This window comes from Oncorhynchus masou, chromosome 27 (assembly GCF_036934945.1).
Source record: "Oncorhynchus masou masou isolate Uvic2021 chromosome 27, UVic_Omas_1.1, whole genome shotgun sequence".
In the NCBI taxonomy this organism is placed as follows: Eukaryota; Metazoa; Chordata; class Actinopteri; order Salmoniformes; family Salmonidae; genus Oncorhynchus; species Oncorhynchus masou.
The window spans coordinates 6,016,445-6,035,993 of record NC_088238.1 but is presented as its reverse complement, the minus strand read 5'-3'; the positions used below and the strand labels follow the sequence as shown (position 1 = coordinate 6,035,993).

At 44.6% G+C, this 19,549-nt stretch overlaps 1 protein-coding gene across 1 annotated transcript in view; it reads right to left on the bottom strand.

The window, feature by feature from the left end:
• Positions 1-19,549, bottom strand: part of LOC135515584 (cullin-associated NEDD8-dissociated protein 1-like) — a 59,804-nt gene that overhangs the window by 14,169 nt on the left and 26,086 nt on the right. Inside the window, 9 exon segments of the mRNA XM_064939206.1 lie at positions 630-725; positions 1,725-1,880; positions 3,108-3,481; positions 3,609-3,871; positions 4,047-4,144; positions 4,317-4,435; positions 9,003-9,144; positions 11,867-12,007; positions 12,992-13,143. Of these exon segments, the coding sequence (XP_064795278.1) occupies positions 630-725; positions 1,725-1,880; positions 3,108-3,481; positions 3,609-3,871; positions 4,047-4,144; positions 4,317-4,435; positions 9,003-9,144; positions 11,867-12,007; positions 12,992-13,143 (1,541 nt within the window).

Genomic DNA, 19,549 nt, shown 5'->3' with positions numbered 1-19,549 from the left:
TATTAGTCCCACTACCATCAAACCCACTACCAGCAAAACCACTATTAGTCCCACTATCATCAAACCCACTATTAGTCCCACTACCATCAAAACCACTATTAGTCCCACTACCATCAAAACCACTATTAGTCCCACTACCATCAAAACCACTATTAGTCCCACTACCATCAAAAACCACTATTAGTCCCACTACCATCAAAACAACTATTAGTCACAACCATCAAAACCACTATTAGTCCCACTACCATCAAAACCACTATTAGTCCCACTACCATCAAAACCACTATTAGTCCCACTACCAGCAGCAGTAAACCCACTATTAGTCCCAATACCATCAAACCCACTATTTGTCCCACTACAGTCCCACTACCATCAAAACAACTATTAGTCCCACTACAGTCCCACGACCAGTAAACCCACTATTAGTCCTGGGCCAATTGTGCGCCGCCCCATGGGTCTCCCGGTCGCAGCCGGGCTGAGACAGAGCCTGGACTCGAACCCAGAATCTCTAGTGACACAGCTACTTAGACCACTGCGCCACTCGGGAGGCCCACAACCATAAAATGCCTTAGACATGCACACAACTTTTGTTTATTTGAATATTTGTATTTAAAAAAAGTGTGACCCACCTCTCCCAGTGACAGCAGAGCCAGCAGCCTGATGGAGTCTGTCGACCGAGAGTTCTTCACATCCTGGATGAACTGGCCTACTACGGCAGGACCCTCCTACAAATACAAATCAAACTTGATTTAAAATGCATTAAATATGGAAAAAGTATTTAGGGCACCCCCACCCTAGTGATCATACAACATTATAAAACATTATGTTAAGATAACGAACAAACAAAACAAACAAAAAAAGAGGAAATAATCAAACCAAAAATCTGAGATTGAAAAAAACACCAAAACAAAAAAGGCAATAAAAGTCCTTCAGGATAACAGAACACATGAAGGAGATCTGAATGTCCTTCAGGAGAACAGAACACAGGAAGGAGGTCTGAAAGTCCTCCGGGAGAACAGAACACAGGAAGGAGGTCTGAATGTCCTCCAGGAGAACAGAACACAGGAAGGAGGTCTGAAAGTCCTCCAGGAGAACAGAACACAGGAAGGAGGTCTGAAAGTCCTTCAGGAGAACAGAACACAGGAAGGAGGTCTGAATGTCCTTCAGGAGAACAGAACACAGGAAGGAGGTCTGAAAGTCCTCCAGGAGAACAGAACACAGGAAGGAGGTCTGAATGTCCTTCAGGAGAACAGAACACAGGAATGAGGTCTGAATGTCCTTCAGGAGAACAGAACACAGGAAGGAGGTCTGAATGTCCTTCAGGAGAACAGAACACAGGAATGAGGTCTGAAAGTCCTCCAGGAGAACAGAACACAGGAAGGAGGTCTGAATGTCCTCCAGGAGAACAGAACACAGGAAGGAGGTCTGAAAGTCCTCCAGGAGAACAGAACACAGGAAGGAGGTCTGAATGTCCTCCAGGAGAACAGAACACAGGAAGGAGGTCTGAAAGTCCTCCAGGAGAACAGAACACAGGAAGGAGGTCTGAAAGTCCTTCAGGAGAACAGAACACAGGAAGGAGGTCTGAAAGTCCTCCAGGAGAACAGAACACAGGAAGGAGGTCTGAAAGTCCTCCAGGAGAACACAACACAGGAAGGAGGTCTGAAAGTCCAGGAGAACATAAATACAAACATAACACAGGAAGGTCAGCAGAACAGTGAACCTACATCAGGACAGGCGCGGGTCAGGGCGGCCACACATTTAGCGATAGAGTAGTAGGACTGTTTGTGTGTTAGAGCAGCACTCTGGGCGTAGACTGGACCGGTCAGCATACGGAGCAGGTCCATGTAACCCAGAGAGGATGTCCCGGTACCCACCAGAGCCTGGGAGAGGACACAGTAAAACAGCTTTTAATACAACCCTAACCCAGAGAGGATGTCCCTGTACCACCAGAGCCCGAAGAACAGAATACAATTTACTGAGTGCTACAAAACTGCATGGTCAGAGAGAGGTGTTTAATAAATCCACAAATTAACATTGAGCAGTTACAGAATCTATAAAACATCTTCTATAGGGACAAACTACCTGATCATCTACTAGGGACAAAGTAGGTCCTAACTACCTGATCATCTACTAGGGACAAAGTAGGCCCTAACTACCTGATCATCTACTAGGGACAAAGTAGGCCCTAACTACCTGATCATCTACTAGGGACAAAGTAGGACCTAACTACCTGATCATCTACTAGGGACAAAGTAGGACCTAACTACCTGATCATCGACTAGGGACAAAGTAGGACCTAACTACCTGATCATCTACTAGGGGCAAAGTAGGCCCTAACTACCTGATCATCTACTAGGGGCAAAGTAGGCCCTAACTACCTGATCATCTACTAGGGACAAAGTAGGACCTAACTACCTGATCATCTACTAGGGACAAAGTAGGACCTAACTACCTGATCATCTACTAGGGGCAAAGTAGGACCTAACTACCTGATCATCTACTAGGGACAAAGTAGGCCCTAACTACCTGATCATCTACTAGGGACAAAGTAGGACCTAACTACCTGATCATCTACTAGGGACAAAGTAGGACCTAACTACCTGATCATCGACTAGGGACAAAGTAGGACCTAACTACCTGATCATCGACTAGGGACAAAGTAGGACCTAACTACCTGATCATCTACTAGGGACAAAGTAGGACCTAACTACTTGATCATCTACTAGGGACAAAGTAGGACCTAACTACCTGATCATCAACTAGGGACAAAGTAGGGCCTAACTACCTGATCATCTACTAGGGACAAAGTAGGACCTAACTACCTGATCATCTACTTGGGACAAAGTAGGACCTAACTACCTGATCATCTACTAGGGACAAAGTAGGACCTAACTACCTGATCATCTACTAGGGACAAAGTAGGACCTAACTACCTGATCATCTACTAGGGACAAAGTAGAACCTGATCATCTTTTAGCTGATTTTACAAGCGGTTCTCAAACTATTTTACGAACACAGTACCTCAATTGAACTCATCTACCCGCTGTCCTAGACGTTGAGATATCACTCTCTTATCTGTTCAAACTGGAACTGGTAACCATAGGTACCTGGAAGAACTCTAGCATGGCACTGAGGGCCCCTCCCTGCAGCAGAGGAGACCTGACCAGAGAGATGAGCTCCGAGAGGATGGACGACCCCCCGATCTTAGCCAGGGAGAGAGGGTGGACCCGGGCCAGGGTGGTCAGGAAGCTGATGACCATCTGGGACACGTGCATGTCGCTCTCGCTGATCAGCGGAGGCAGCTCGGCCAGCACCGCGTCGATCATGGCCGGAGTCACGCCGTCGCTGTAGTTCTTCACCAGGATGTCCAACGCGGCCAGGGTGCTCAGTTTCAGTGCCCGCTGGTTCTTACGCAAGAACGACGCCAGGATGGGCACCGCCTCGTCCAGGATAGGTCGAAGGTCGATCTTCAACGTGGAGCCTGCGATTAGGGAGGAGAGCAAGTACGAAAAGTATATACACACAAACAAACTTATCTAGCAGGGAAGGTGATTTATTAGTAAACAAACAGCCCTCAACAGATTCTGAAAATTCATCGCCTCCCCAACCTGCGATGAGCGTGAGGGCCTTGACCGTCGTCAGTCTGGTAATCTCATTCTTCAGTCGCTCCAGGAAGATGTGCAGCGTCCCAGGGAGGTCGTCCCCCAGGCTGTCTCCTAGGTTACAGATGATCTGACCCATACAGGAAATGGCCCTCTCTTTCACTTCCTGGTCGATGTCGGCAGCCTTGAGGCGTTTGATGGTGCAGGTGAAGAGGTCAGTGATGTAGGGAGAAGCATCGAAGGTGTCCCTCTCCGGCTGGTCCAGAGGTCTGAGAAGTTTCACATTGAGAAAACATTAATTGTCCCATACTGGGCCACGAGGTTGCATCAGATTAAAAAACTTTTTTTTTTTTTTTTTAAACGTACAGACGGATTGAAAAAACAGCAACACTCAACTGAAGTTACCTCTGGTAAACTGTGTATTATTACAATAGATAACCTTACCTGATGACCTTGACCAGCTGTTGGCTGACCAGCAGGGCCTCAGAGGTGATCTTATAGAAGGGGTCTCCGACACACGCCACCACGGGCGGCACCAGGGCCTGTAGAGGTCAAAGGACAGACAAGTTTATTCAAGTGTCACTTCACAATTGACAAAGACATTTTACAGATAAATTTAAAAAAATGTGGCTGGACCCCTCAGTGAGAGTTCTGGGACTATTTCAAGAGCACTGATAATCCATGATATGATCAACATCAGTCCTATTACCCGACCTGGACATGAGGGTGGAAGACTTGGGGCTGGTGGTTACACAGGACCACATACAGACAGGACAGGGCATCGATCTTCAGGTTGGACGAGCTGGACTTGTCGTTGAGAGAGAAGATGATTCCTGTTAGGAGAGAGGAGATTAGGTTAGTTTAGTCAATATGCACATTGGAGGGAGGGTTTCTCGGACACAGATGAAGTCTATTCCTAGACTCGTTCCTCCATTGAAAGTGCTTTTAGTCCCGGACTGGGTGGAACGTGTGTCCGGGAAACTGGCCCAATGAATTAGAATATTAAAAAGGAAAGAAGAGAAACCGCAGAGAGAAGAGGTGCTGGTGAGGTCAGCACCTCTTATTTTCTGTTTCAGGGAACAGAAAATAACAGAGAGCTTATTTACTAAAAATAAAAAGGTTTCCAGTGAGAGAGTCAATACAACCAGGGGAAGGTTCCCAGTGAGAGTCAATACGGCCAGGGGAAGGTTCCCAGTGAGAGTCAATACGGCCAGGGGAAGGTTCCCAGTGAGAGTCAATACAACAGGCTGATGACCAGCCTCTTTCAGATCCTCCACTCCCCTGGTGCATTCAGGGAAGGAGAAAACACAAAATAACCAGAAAGCTTCTCGTTGTAATTGATCCTAAATAACCCCATTGTATCAGCGGTTGGGTACTGAAGCAGTGCAGCGGTACTATTGGGGAGGAGGAGCATATTGGGGAAACGAGAAAAACGGGTTTCTCCCCAAAAAGGTAGTTTAGAAAGGACAGCCCCGGGCCAAACCCTGACTACCCCGGGCCAAACCCTGACTACCCCGGGCCAAACCCTGACTACCCCGGGCCAAACCCTGACTACCCCGGGCCAAACCCTGACTACCCCGGGCCAAACCCTGACTACCCCGGGCCAAACCCTGACTACCCCGGGCCAAACCCTGACTACCCTGGGCCAAACCCTGACTACCCTGGGCCAAACCCTGACTACCCCGGGACAAACCCTGAAACAAAGAGATCTTCTGTTGAGTCTGACAATTAATCTTGATGGTTGTACAGTCGTCTCAAATAAAACTGTGAAGGACCTCGGCGTTACTCTGGACCCTGATCTCTCTTTTGTAGAACATATCAAGACTGTTTCAAGGACAGCTTTTTTACATCTACGTAACATTGCAAAAATCAGAAACTTTCTGGCCAAAAATGATGCAGAAAAATTCATCCATGCTTTTGTTACTTCTAGGTTAGACTACTGCAATGCTCTACTTTCCGGCTACCTGGATAAAGCACTAAATAAACTTCAGTTAGTGCTAAATACGGCTGCTAGAATCCTGACTAGAACCAAAAAATGTGATCATATTACTCCAGTGCCTCTCTACACTGGCTTCCTGTTAAGGCAAGGGCTGATTTCAAGGTTTTACTGCTAACCTACAAAGCATTACATGGGCTTGCTCCTACCTATATCTCTCTGATTTGGTCCTGCCGTACATACCTACACGTACGCTACGGTCACAAGACGCAGGCCTCCTAATTGTCCCTAGAATTTCTAAGCAAACAGCTGGAGGCAGGGCTTTCTCCTATAGAGCTCCATTTTTTTTGGAATGGTCTGCCTACCCATGTGAGAGACGCAAACTCGGTCTCAACCTTTAAGTCTTTACTGAAGACTCATCTCTTCAGTGGGTCATATGATTGGGTGTAGTCTGGCCCAGGAATGTGAAGGTGAACGGAAAGGCTCTGGAGCAACGAACCACCATTGCTGTCTCTGCCTGGCCGGTTCCCCTCTTTCCACTGGGATTCTCTGCCTCGAATCCTATTACAGGGGCTGAGTCACTGGCTTACTAGGGCTCTTTCATACCATCCCTAGGAGGGGTCGTCACTTGAGTGGGTTGAGTCACTGATGTGATCTTCCTGTCTGGGTTGGCACCCCCCCCCCCCTTGGGTTGTGCCGTGGCGGAGATCTTTGTGGGCTATACTCGGCCTTGTCTCAGGATGGTAAATTGGTGGTTGAAGATATCCCTCTAGTGGTGTGGGGGCTGTGCTTTGGCAAAGTGGGTGGGGTTATATCCTTCCTGTTTGGCCCTGTGTCATCGGATGGGGCCACAGTGACTCCTGACCCCTCCTGTCTCAGCCTCCAGTATTTATGCTGCAGTAGTTCATGTGTCGGGGTGCTAGGGTCAGTTTGTTATATCTGGAGTACTTCTCCTGTCTTATCCGGTGTCCTGTGTGAATTTAAGTATGCTCTTTCTAATTCCCTCTTTCTTTCTCTCTCTCGGAGGACCTGAGCCCTAGGACCATACCTCAGAACTACCTGGCCTGAGGACTCCTTGCTGTCCCCAGTCCACCTGGCCGTGCTGCTGCTCCAGTTTCAACTGCTCTTCCTGCGGCTTTGGAATTCTGACCTGTTCACCGGACGTGCTACCTGTCCCAGACATGCTGTTTTCAACTCTCTAGAGATAGCAGGAGTGGTAGCTTAATGATCGGCTATGAAAAGCCATCTGACATTTACTCCTGAGGTGCTAACTTGCTGCACCCTCGACAACTACTGTGATTATTATTATTTGACCATGCTAGTCATTTATGAACATTTGAACATCTTGGCCATGTTCTGTTATAATCTCCACACGGCACAGCCAAAAGAGGACTGGCCACCCCCCTCATAGCCTGGTTCCTCTCTAGGTTTCTTTATAGGGGTTTTTTCCTAGCCACCGTGCTTCTACACCTGCATTGCTTGCTGTTTGGGGTTTTAGGCTGGGTTTCTGTACAGCACTTTGAGATATCAGCAGATGTACGAAGGGCTTTATAAATACATTTGATTTGATTTTGATTTAACACGTTGACTAGGTCAAATAATCAATCTATTCCTCTAGTGTAACACGTTGGCTAGGTCAAATAATTAACTTTCTACTTCAGCATATTTCCTGTCAACTCAATAACTCTCATTCCACTAAGACGTGAAAGGCATTTAATGTCACAGCTTCATAAGAACCAAAAACAGTCTGAGTCAGTCAGCCTCCGTCAGAGAGAGAGTGACCTCCAGACCAGATGGATGAGGCTGGAGAACGTGCCCATGGCGGGAGCTTTGTTCCTGGGACCAGCACAGAGGTGTTGGGTGAGAGCCCAGGCTAGCCTGGGGTAAAAGTCTGGCAGGAGTGAGATCAGAATCTCGGGGTGCCAACGACTGCCATTGTGCCCTTGAGCAAGAGATGCTCCAGGGCAAATGAAGCTCTGTAGCTGATCCAACGCTGCTTCCAGCCTCTCGTGTGTGTGGTGTCTGGGGTACACATTTCAGATTCACATTCAGTACACCCATCTCGTACCGGGTCAGACCCCCCTTTGCCTCCAGAACAGCGAGAATTCATCAGGGCACTGAAACATTTCCACTCTTCAATTGTCCAGTGTTGGTGATGGCCCGCCCAATGGAGCAGCTTCTTCTTGTTTTTAGCTGACAGGAACCCAGGGTGGTCGTCTGCTGCAATAGCCAATCCGTGACAAGGACCGACAAGTTGTGAGTTCTGAGCCGTTATTTTCCTGTTTGTGTTAGCTTGCATGATTCTTGTAATTCTCCTTGGACATCTCATCAACGAGCTGTTTCCACCCACAGGACTGCCGCTGACTGGATGTTTTTGTTTGTCACACTGTTCTCTGTAAACCCTAGACACTGTTGTGCGTGAAAAGCCCAGGAGGCCGTTTCTGAGATACTAGAACCGTCACACCGTAGGTTATTCTAATGGAACAGTAACTGAATGCCTCGATGCCTGCCTGCCTGCTTTATATAGTAGGTTACCCATTCTAATGGAACAGTAACTGAATGCCTCGATGCCTGCCTGCTTTATATAGTAGGTTACCCATTCTAATGGAACAGTAACTGAATGCCTCGATGCCTGCCTGCTTTATATAGTAGGTTACCCATTCTAATGGAACAGTAACTGAATGCGTTGATGCCTGCCTGCCTGCTTTATATAGTAGGTTACCCATTCTAATGGAACAGTAACTGAATGCCTTGATGCCTGTATGCTTTATATAGTAGGTTACCCATTCTAATGGAACAGTAACTGAATGCCTTGATGCCTGCCTGCTTTATATAGGAAGCCACGGCCACATGACTCACTGTCTGTAAAAGCAAAACATTTTTATGAACAGGGTGGTGTAGCTAATAAACTTGCCACTGAGAGCAAGTTATATTGTACATGACTGGTACGAGGACAGGGATATGATGTGTGAAGGTGCAGGGTTAGGGTAGTAACCTACCTGGTACGAGGACAGGGATATGTTGTGTGAAGGCTCCAGGGTTAGGGTAGTATCCTACCAGGTACGAGGACAGGGATATGTTGTGTGAGGGCTCCAGGGTTAGGGTAGTAACCTACCTGGTACGAGGACAGGGATATGTTGTGTGAGGGCTCCAGGGTTAGGGTAGTAACCTACCTGGTACGAGGACAGGGATATGTTGTGTGAGGGCTCCAGGGTTAGGGTAGTAACCTACCTGGTACGAGGACAGGGATATGTTGTGTGAGGGCTCCAGGGTTAGGGTAGTAACCTACCTGGTACGAGGACAGGGATATGTTGTGTGAGGGCTCCAGGGTTAGGGTAGTAACCTACCTGGTACGAGGACAGGGATATGTTGTGTGAGGGCTCCAGGGTTAGGGTAGTAACCTACCTGGTACGAGGACAGGGATATGTTGTGTGAGGGCTCCAGGGTTTAGGGTAGTAACCTACCTGGTACGAGGACAGGGATATGTTGTGTGAGGGCTCCAGGCAGCACGTTGACCAGCTCCGTCAGCATGTTGAAGCAGCACTGTCGTGTCTTGACACTTTTCTCCTTCATCTGCTTATGCAGGGCCTTAACGATCATTGGCACCTGCAGCAGCACCCGGTGGGAGGGAGAAATATCAGACATACCACTGACTAATACATACCACTGACTAATACATACTACCACTAGGAGATATAGACATACCACTGACTAATACATACTACTGACTAATACATACTACCACTAGGAGATATATACATACTACTGACTAATACATACCACTGACTAATACATACTACCACTAGGAGATATATACATACTACTGACTAATACATACTACCACTAGGAGATATATACATACCACTGACTAATACATACTACTGACTAATACATACTACCACTAGGAGATATATACATACTACTGACTAATACATACCACTGACTAATACATACTACCACTAGGAGATATATACATACTACTGACTAATACATACCACCACTAGGATATATATATACACATACTAATACATACTACCACTAGGATATATATACATACTACCACTAGGATATATATACATACCACTGACTAATACATACCACTGACTAATACATACTACCACTAGGATATATAGACATACCCCTGACTAATACATACCACTGACTAATACATACTACCACTAGGATATATAGACATACCCCTGACTAATACATACTACCACTAGGAAATATATACATACCACTGACTAATACATACTACCACTAGGATATATATACATACCACTGACTAATACATACCACTGACTAATACATACTACCACTAGGAGATATAGACATACCACTGACTAATACATACCACTGACTAATACATACTACCACTAGGATATATATACATACTACTGACTAATACATACTACCACTAGGAGATATATACATACCACTGACTAATACATACTACAACTAGGATATATATACATACCACTGACTAATACATACTACCACTAGGATATATATATATATATATATATATATACACACACATACCACTGACTAATACATACTACCACTAGGATGTATATACATACATACTACTGACTAATACATACTACCACTAGGATATATATACATACCACTGACTAATACATACTACCACTAGGATATATAGACATACCACTGACTAATACATACTACCACTAGGATATATATATATATATATATATACACACACATACCACTGACTAATACATACTACCACTAGGATATATATATATACATACTACTGACTAATACATACTACCACTAGGATATATATACATACCACTGACTAATACATACTACCACTAGGATATATAGACATACCACTGACTAATACATACCACCACTAGGATATATATACATACTACTGACTAACACATACTACCACTAGGATATATATATACATACCACTGACTAATACATACTACCACTAGGATATATATATACATACCACTGACTAATACATACCACCACTAGGATATATATACATACTACTGACTAATACATACTACCACTAGGATATATATACATACCACTGACTAATACATACTACCACTAGGATATATATATACATACCACTGACTAATACATACCACCACTAGGATATATATACATACTACTGACTAATACATACTACCACTAGGATATATATACATACTACTGACTAATACATACTACCACTAGGATATATATACATACCACTGACTAATACATACTACCACTAGGATATATATATACATACCACTGACTAATACATACCACCACTAGGATATATATACATACTACTGACTAATACATACTACCACTAGGATATATATACATACTACTGACTAATACATACTACCACTAGGATATATATACATACTACTGACTAATACATACTACCACTAGGATATATATACATACTACTGACTAATACATACTACAACTAGGATATATATACATACTACTGACTAATACATACTACCACTAGGATATATATACATACTACTGACTAACACATACTACCACTAGGAGATATAGACATACCACTGACTAATACATACCACTGACTAATACATACTACCACTAGGAGATATAGACATACCACTGACTAATACATACTACTGACTAATACATACTACCACTAGGAGATATAGACATACCACTGACTAATACATACCACTGACTAATACATACTACCACTAGGAGATATAGACATACCACTGACTAATACATACTACTGACTAATACATACTACCACTAGGAGATATAGACATACTACTGACTAATACATATACATACTACTGACTAATACATACTACCACTAGGATATATATAGACATACCACTGACTAATACATACTACCACTAGGATATATATACATACTACCACTAGGAGATATAGACATACTAGAACTACCACTAGGAGATATAGACATACTAGAACTACCACTAGGAGATATAGACATACTAGAACTACCACTAGGAGATATAGACATACTAGAACTACCACTAGGAGATATAGACATACTAGAACTACCACTAGGAGATATAGACATACTAGAACTACCACTAGGAGATATAGACATTCAACTCTCTCGACCCGCTCTCTCTCTGTGAGTATTACATTGGTGTGATGCAGACCAGGCTAGTAGGGAATGTGCCAAAACAGCCCGAAAATGTGTCTTATTGAAACATCACACAGCCAATATTTAGGATCCTTGGCTAAAATAACATCACCCACTGATGAGACCATTGGCTTGTAGAACTTAAGGCCTGGGCGGTGCCTCTCGCTCTCTCTCAGTGTGTTTTACCTGGTTCTGCAGCATGGTGAGTGGAGTCTCTCCCTGTTCCATGGCATCTGGATCACACAGCCAGCTCTGAGCAGGACGCGTCTGCTTTAGCAACGACAGGTAGGCATGGAACACGTCAGCCTTCACGTTCTCCTCCCGCTCCTACAATCAATACATCAGTCAATACATCAGCCTTCACGTTCTCCTCCCGCTCCTACAATCAATACATCAGCCTTCACGTTCTCCTCCCGCTCCTACAATCAATACATCAGCCTTCACGTTCTCCTCCCGCTCCTACAATCAATACATCAGTCAATACACCAGCCTTCACGTTCTCCTCCCGCTCCTACAATCAATACATCAACCTTCACGTTCTCCTCCTGCTCCTACAATCAATACATCAGCCTTCACATTCTCCTCCCGCTCCTACAATCAATACATCAGTCAATACATCAGCCTTCACGTTCTCCTTCCGCTCCTACAATCAATCCACCAATCAATACATCAGCCTTCACGTTCTCCTCCCGCTCCTACAATCAATACATCAGTCAATACAGCCTTCACGTTCTCCTCCCGCTCCTACAATCAATACATCAGTCAATACATCAGCCTTCACGTTCTCCTCCCGCTCCTACAATCAATACATCAACCTTCACGTTCTCCTCCTGCTCCTACAATCAATCCACCAATCAATACATCAGCCTTCACGTTCTCCTCCCGCTCCTACAATCATTCCACCAATCAATACATCAGCCTTCACGTTCTCCTCCCGCTCCTACAATCCATCAATCAATACATCAGCCTTCACGTTCTCCTCCCGCTCCTACAATCATTCCACCAATCAATACATCAGCCTTCACGTTCTCCTCCCGCTCCTACAATCAATCCACCAATCAATACATCAACCAATCAAAAAGTATTGATAACAGCCCTTTTTGTGACAAATGTCGACATCAAATTGCTTTTACTTATTAGTAACCCTCGACTCAGAGAGCAAACAAACAACACAAAACAGATGCCCAACGGCTAGGTAAAACTCCCTGGAAGATGTAGACCTAGAGGAACACAGAGGCAGTGTGTGTGTGTGTGTGTGTGTGTGTGTGTGTGTGTGTGTGTGTGTGTGTGTGTGTGTGTGTGTGTGTGTGCCTTGAAGCGGGCGATGAGCGCGGGCGACACGGTACGGTAGAACTCAGGCAGCATCTCGTGGCGTGTGCTGACCACGGCGTCCAGACACTTGGCGGCCGCACGGCGAACCTTCCAGCTCATGTCGTCGTCGTCGCTGTACTCGTCATCACTTCCTGTAAAAAAAAAAATATAACATAACTGAAAAAAAAAGTCAGAGGTCAAAAGGGCGTTGGGAATGTGAGGTTAGATAACACAGTCTAGCAGCAGGTGTTAAGTATTAGAGCAGATGACAATAGTTACATTAGCTGGTAGAAAACACCCACATCTCAAACACAGGTCACACACAGCACAGCTACTAGTCTAGAGCGACCACTAGGAGATATAGACTCACGACCACCTGGCGACCACCTGACTACCACCTGACGACCACCTGACGACCACCTCTCAAACACAGGTTACACACAGCACAGCTACTAGTCTAGAGCGACCACCTCACGACCACCCGGCGACCACCAGACGACCGCATCTCAAACACAGGTTACACACAGCACAGCTACTAGTCTAGAGTGACCACCTGACTACCACCCGACGACCACAAACAATACTGTCATCACATGGTTGTTCCAGGGCCTAACCTCAAATCCTTCCAATGAGATTTGACCTGTGAAGTTTGACAGAGATACACTCAATCATCACAGACTAGGAGGCCAGACCCAACACTGTGCTGCCCTGGGCCTGATGAGACCAGTCCCAACACTGTGCTGCCCTGGGCCTGATGAGACCAGTCCCAACACTGTGCTGCCCTGGGCCTGATGAGACCAGTCCCAACACTGTGCTGCCCTGGGCCTGAAGAGACCAGTCCCAACACTGTGCTGCCCTGGGCCTGATGAGACCAGTCCCAACACTGTGCTGCCCTGGGCCTGATGAGACCAGTCCCAACACTGTGCTGCCCTGGGCCTGATGAGACCAGTCCCAACACTGTGCTGCCCCGGGCCTGATGAGGCCAGTCCCAACACTGTGCTGCCCCGGGCCTGATGAGGCCAGTCCCAACACTGTGCTGCCCTGGGCCTGATGAGACCAGTCCCAACACTGTGCTGCCCTGGGCCTGATGAGACCAGTCCCAACACTGTGCTGCCCTGGGCCTGATGAGACCAGTCCCAACACTGTGCTGCCCTGGGCCTGTTTACAAGCTAGCTACACACAGCCAGTCAGTCAACACCATTAATTATTAAAGGAACCAGCCAATAGGAATAAGCAGGAATATGATTTATGGATGACTGGCAAACTAAGCTTAGTGATGTAGAAGATACGAGCAACACTCCAGGCTCCAAAAAAAAAAAACACTTGTTGTTGTCAAGAGCCACTTTATAATTGAAATACTTCAGCATTCTGGGAGCATACACTATGGTTGGTGGAGAGACACGACAACCAGAGAGTGTGTGAGTCAGGGAAGAGAGGAGGGAGGGGACAGAGAGGAGGGAGGGGACAGAGAGGAGGGAGGAGACAGAGAGGAGGGAGGAGACAGAGAGGAGGGAGGAGACAGAGAGGAGGGAGGAGACAGAGAGGAGGGAGAGGAGGGAGGGGACACAGAAGAGGAAGGGGACAGAGAGGAGGGAGAGGAGGAAGGGGACAGAGAGGAGGGAGGGGACAGAGAGGAGGGAGGAGACAGAGAGGAGGGAGGGGACAGAGAGGAGGGAGGAGACAGAGAGGAGGGAGGAGACAGAGAGGAGGGAGGAGACAGAGAGGAGGGAGGGGACAGAGAGGAGGGAGGGGACAGAGAGGAGGGAGGAGACAGAGAGGAGGGAGGAGACAGAGAGGAGGGAGGAGACAGAGAGGAGGGAGGAGACAGAGGAGGGAGGAGACAGAGAGGAGGGAGGAGACAGAGGAGGGAGAGGAGGGAGGGGACACAGAAGAGGAAGGGGACAGAGAGGAGGAAGGGGACAGAGAGGAGGGAGAGGACAGAGAGGAGAGACATGACAACCAGAGAGTGTGTGAGTCAGGGAAGAGAGGACAGAGGAGGGAGGGGACAGAGAAGAGGAAGGGGCCATAGGACAGAGGGAGGGAGAGAGACAGAGGGAGAAAGAGAGACAGAGAGAGGGAGAGAGAGACAAAGGGAGAGAGGGAGGCTGGCTGGCTGCCTTCAATATTTACTAATATTTAGTACATTGTTTATGTCACAGTGCTCATGCGTGGCCAAGCAACAGATTGTCATTCTGGCTGAGCTCTTACAGTCATAGCAACAAACGACACACTAACCGTGTCAGTGCAGTGGGGACTTACAACTGGGGGGCTATTCTGCACACAGTAAGACTACTGAAAATGGAAGACACATTTAATAGATAGAACTAGTTCTGACTTCTCTCACACGGAGGCAGATAGCTGAAGAGACGAGTCCTATTAGGTCTCTACTGAAGAGGTGAAGAGTCCTATAGGTCTGAGAGCAGGCAGGCTGAGAGCAGTATAGCTAGTAGCTACCGGATGTAAAGTTACACAAGCATAGCTAGTAGCTACCGGATGTAAAGTTACACAAGTATAGCTAGTAGCTACCGGATGTAAAGTTACACAAGCATAGCTAGTAGCTACCGGATGTAAAGTTACACAAGTATAGCTAGTAGCTACCGGATGTAAAGTTACACAAGTATAGCTAGTAGCTACCGGATGTAAAGTTACACAAGTATAGCTAGTAGCTACCGGATGTAAAGTTACACAAGTATAGCTAGTAGCTACCGGATGTAAAGTTACACAAGTATAGCTAGTAGCTACCGGATGTAAAGTTATACAAGTATAGCTAGTAGCTACCGGATGTAAAGTTACACAAGTATAGCTAGTAGCTACCGGATGTAAAGTTACACAAGTATAGCTAGTAGCTACCGGATGTAAAGTTATACAAGTATAGCTAGTAGCTACCGGATGTAAAGTTACACAAGTATAGCTAGTAGCTACCGGATGTAAAGTTACACAAGTATAGCTAGTAGCTACCGGATGTAAAGTTATACAAGCATAGCTAGTAGCTACAGGATTTAAAGTTATACAAGTATAGCTAGTAGCTACCGGATGTAAAGTTACACAAGTATAGCTAGTAGCTACCGGATGTAAAGTTATACAAGCATAGCTAGTAGCTACAGGATGTAAAGTTATACAAGTATAGCTAGTAGCTACCGGATGTAAAGTTACACAAGTATAGCTAGTAGCTACCGGATGTAAAGTTACACAAGTATAGCTAGTAGCTACCGGATGTAAAGTTATACAAGCATAGCTAGTAGCTACAGGATGTAAAGTTATACAAGTATAGCTAGTAGCTACCGGATGTAAAGTTACACAAGTATAGCTAGTAGCTACCGGATGTAAAGTTATACAAGCATAGCTAGTAGCTACAGGATGTAAAGTTATACAAGTATAGCTAGTAGCTACCGGATGTAAAGTTACACAAGTATAGCTAGTAGCTACCGGATGTAAAGTTACACAAGTATAGCTAGTAGCTACCGGATGTAAAGTTATACAAGCATAGCTAGTAGCTACAGGATGTAAAGTTATACAAGTATAGCTAGTAGCTACCGGATGTAAAGTTACACAAGTATAGCTAGTAGCTACCGGATGTAAAGTTACACAAGTATAGCTAGTAGCTACCGGATGTAAAGTTACACAAGCATAGCTAGTAGCTACAGGATGTAAAGTTACACAAGTATAGCTAGTAGCTACAGGATGTAAAGTTATACAAGCATAGCTAGTAGCTACAGGATGTAAAGTTACACAAGTATAGCTAGTAGCTACCGGATGTAAAGTTACACAAGCATAGCTAGTAGCTACCGGATGTAAAGTTATACAAGCATAGCTAGTAGCTACAGGATGTAAAGTTATACAAGTATAGCTAGTAGCTACCGGATGTAAAGTTACACAAGTATAGCTAGTAGCTACCGGATGTAAAGTTATACAAGTATAGCTAGTAGCTACCGGATGTAAAGTTACACAAGCATAGCTAGTAGCTACAGGATGTAAAGTTACACAAGTATAGCTAGTAGCTACAGGATGTAAAGTTATACAAGCATAGCTAGTAGCTACAGGATGTAAAGTTATACAAGCATAGCTAGTAGCTACAGGATGTAAAGTTACACAAGTATAGCTAGTAGCTACCGGATGTAAAGTTACACAAGTATAGCTAGTAGCTACAGGATGTAAAGTTATACAAGCATAGCTAGTAGCTACAGGATGTAAAGTTATACAAGCATAGCTAGTAGCTACCGGATGTAAAGTTACACAAGTATAGCTAGTAGCTACAGGATGTAAAGTTATACAAGCATAGCTAGTAGCTACAGGATGTAAAGTTATACAAGCATAGCTAGTAGCTACCGGATGTAAAGTTACACAAGTATAGCTAGTAGCTACCGGATGTAAAGTTACACAAGTATAGCTAGTAGCTACAGGATGTAAAGTTATACAAGCATAGCTAGTAGCTACAGGATGTAAAGTTATACAAGCATAGCTAGTAGCTACCGGATGTAAAGTTACACAAGTATAGCTAGTAGCTACCGGATGTAAAGTTACACAAGTATAGCTAGTAGCTACAGGATGTAAAGTTATACAAGCATAGCTAGTAGCTACAGGATGTAAAGTTATACAAGCATAGCTAGTAGCTACAGGATGTAAAGTTATACAAGCATAGCTAGTAGCTACAGGATGTAAAGTTATACAAGCATAGCTAGTAGCTACAGGATGTAAAGTTATACAAGCATAGCTAGTAGCTACAGGATGTACAGTTATACAAGCATAGCTAGTAGCTACAGGATGTAAAGGTATACAAGCATAGCTAGTAGCTACCGGATGTAAAGTTATACAACATAGCTAGTAGCTACAGGATGTAAAGTTATACAAGCATAGCTAGTAGCTACCCAATGTAAAGTTATACAAGCATAGCTAGTAGCTACAGGATGTAAAGTTATACAAGCATAGCTAGTAGCTACCCAATGTAAAGTTACACAAGCATAGCTAGTAGCTACCCAATGTAAAGTTACACAAGCATAGCTAGTAGCTACCCAATGTAAAGTTATACAAGCATAGCTAGTAGCTACCGGATGTAAAGTTACACAAGTATAGCAAGTAGCTACAGGATGTAAAGTTATACAAGCATAGCTAGTAGCTACCGGATGTAAAGTTATACAAGCATAGCTAGTAGCTACCGGATGTAAAGTTATACAAGCATAGCTAGTAGCTACAGGATGTAAAGTTATACAAGCATAGCTAGTAGCTACCCAATGTAAAGTTACACAAGCATAGCTAGTAGCTACCGGATGTAAAGTTACACAAGCATAGCTAGTAGCTACAGGATGTAAAGTTATACAAGCATAGCTAGTAGCTACAGGATGTAAAGTTATACAAGTATAGCTAGTAGCTACAGGATGTAAAGTTATACAAGCATAGCTAGTAGCTACCGGATGTAAAGTTATACAAGCATAGCTAGTAGCTACCGGATGTAAAGTTATACAAGCATAGCTAGTATCTACAGGATGTAAAGTTATACAAGCATAGCTAGTAGCTACCGGATGTAAAGTTATACAAGCATAGCTAGTAGCTACCCAATGTAAAGTTATACAAGCATAGCTAGTAGCTACCGGATGTAAAGTTATACAAGTATAGCTAGTAGCTACCGGATGTAAAGTTATACAAGTATAGCTAGTAGCTACCGGATGTAAAGTTATACAAGTATAGCTAGTAGCTACCCAATGTAAAGTTACACAAGTATAGCTAGTAGCTACCGGATGTAAAGTAACAAGCATAGCTAGTAGCTACCGGATGTAAAGTTATACAAGCATAGCTAGTAGCTACCGGATGTAAAGTTATACAAGCATAGCTAGTAGCTACCCAATGTAAAGTTACACAAGCATAGCTAGTAGCTACCGGATGTCATTTTCGGTGAGCGTGGACATTTACAAGCAAGAGAGACATTTTTTGCAAATGATTAAAGTTGTGACGCATGCTTTTCTGAAAGAAGAGCAGCATGTGCACACGGAGCAGAGGGGAGAAGAACGGAGAAGAGACAACACACTAGGCAGGAAGCACAGGGACAAAATGGCCGCTGTTCAGAAACCTCCAGAGCTCTGTGACTTCTGGCAGAAAGACATTACAAGATATCTGATGGTAAACATTCAGTAGTGGGTTCCATTCAGTAGTGGGTTCCATTCAGTAGTGGGTTCCATTCAGTAGTGGGTTCCATTCAGTAGTGGGTTCCATTCAGTAGTGGGTTCCATTCAGTAGTGGGTTCCATTCAGTAGTGGGTTCCATTCAGTAGTGGATTACATTTAGTAGTGGATTCCATCCCAAGTGTAACTTCATCACCTGATGTGCTGCACAACAGAGACTCAAAACACAGAACTCTACGGACTCAACTCCCTCTTTCTCCTGTTGTGCCTTTTTTTACAAAAACACCTGACTGGTTTAACTGTTCTGAGGAACTAATGGAAAATAATGTGACAGGTGAAATGAAGATCGACATCTGCTTTATCTCCTAACGCGTTGAACAAGTTGACTGTAGGTGTTAACTAGCAGCTACAGATATTCACATTTATAAAAATTTAAAAAAATAAT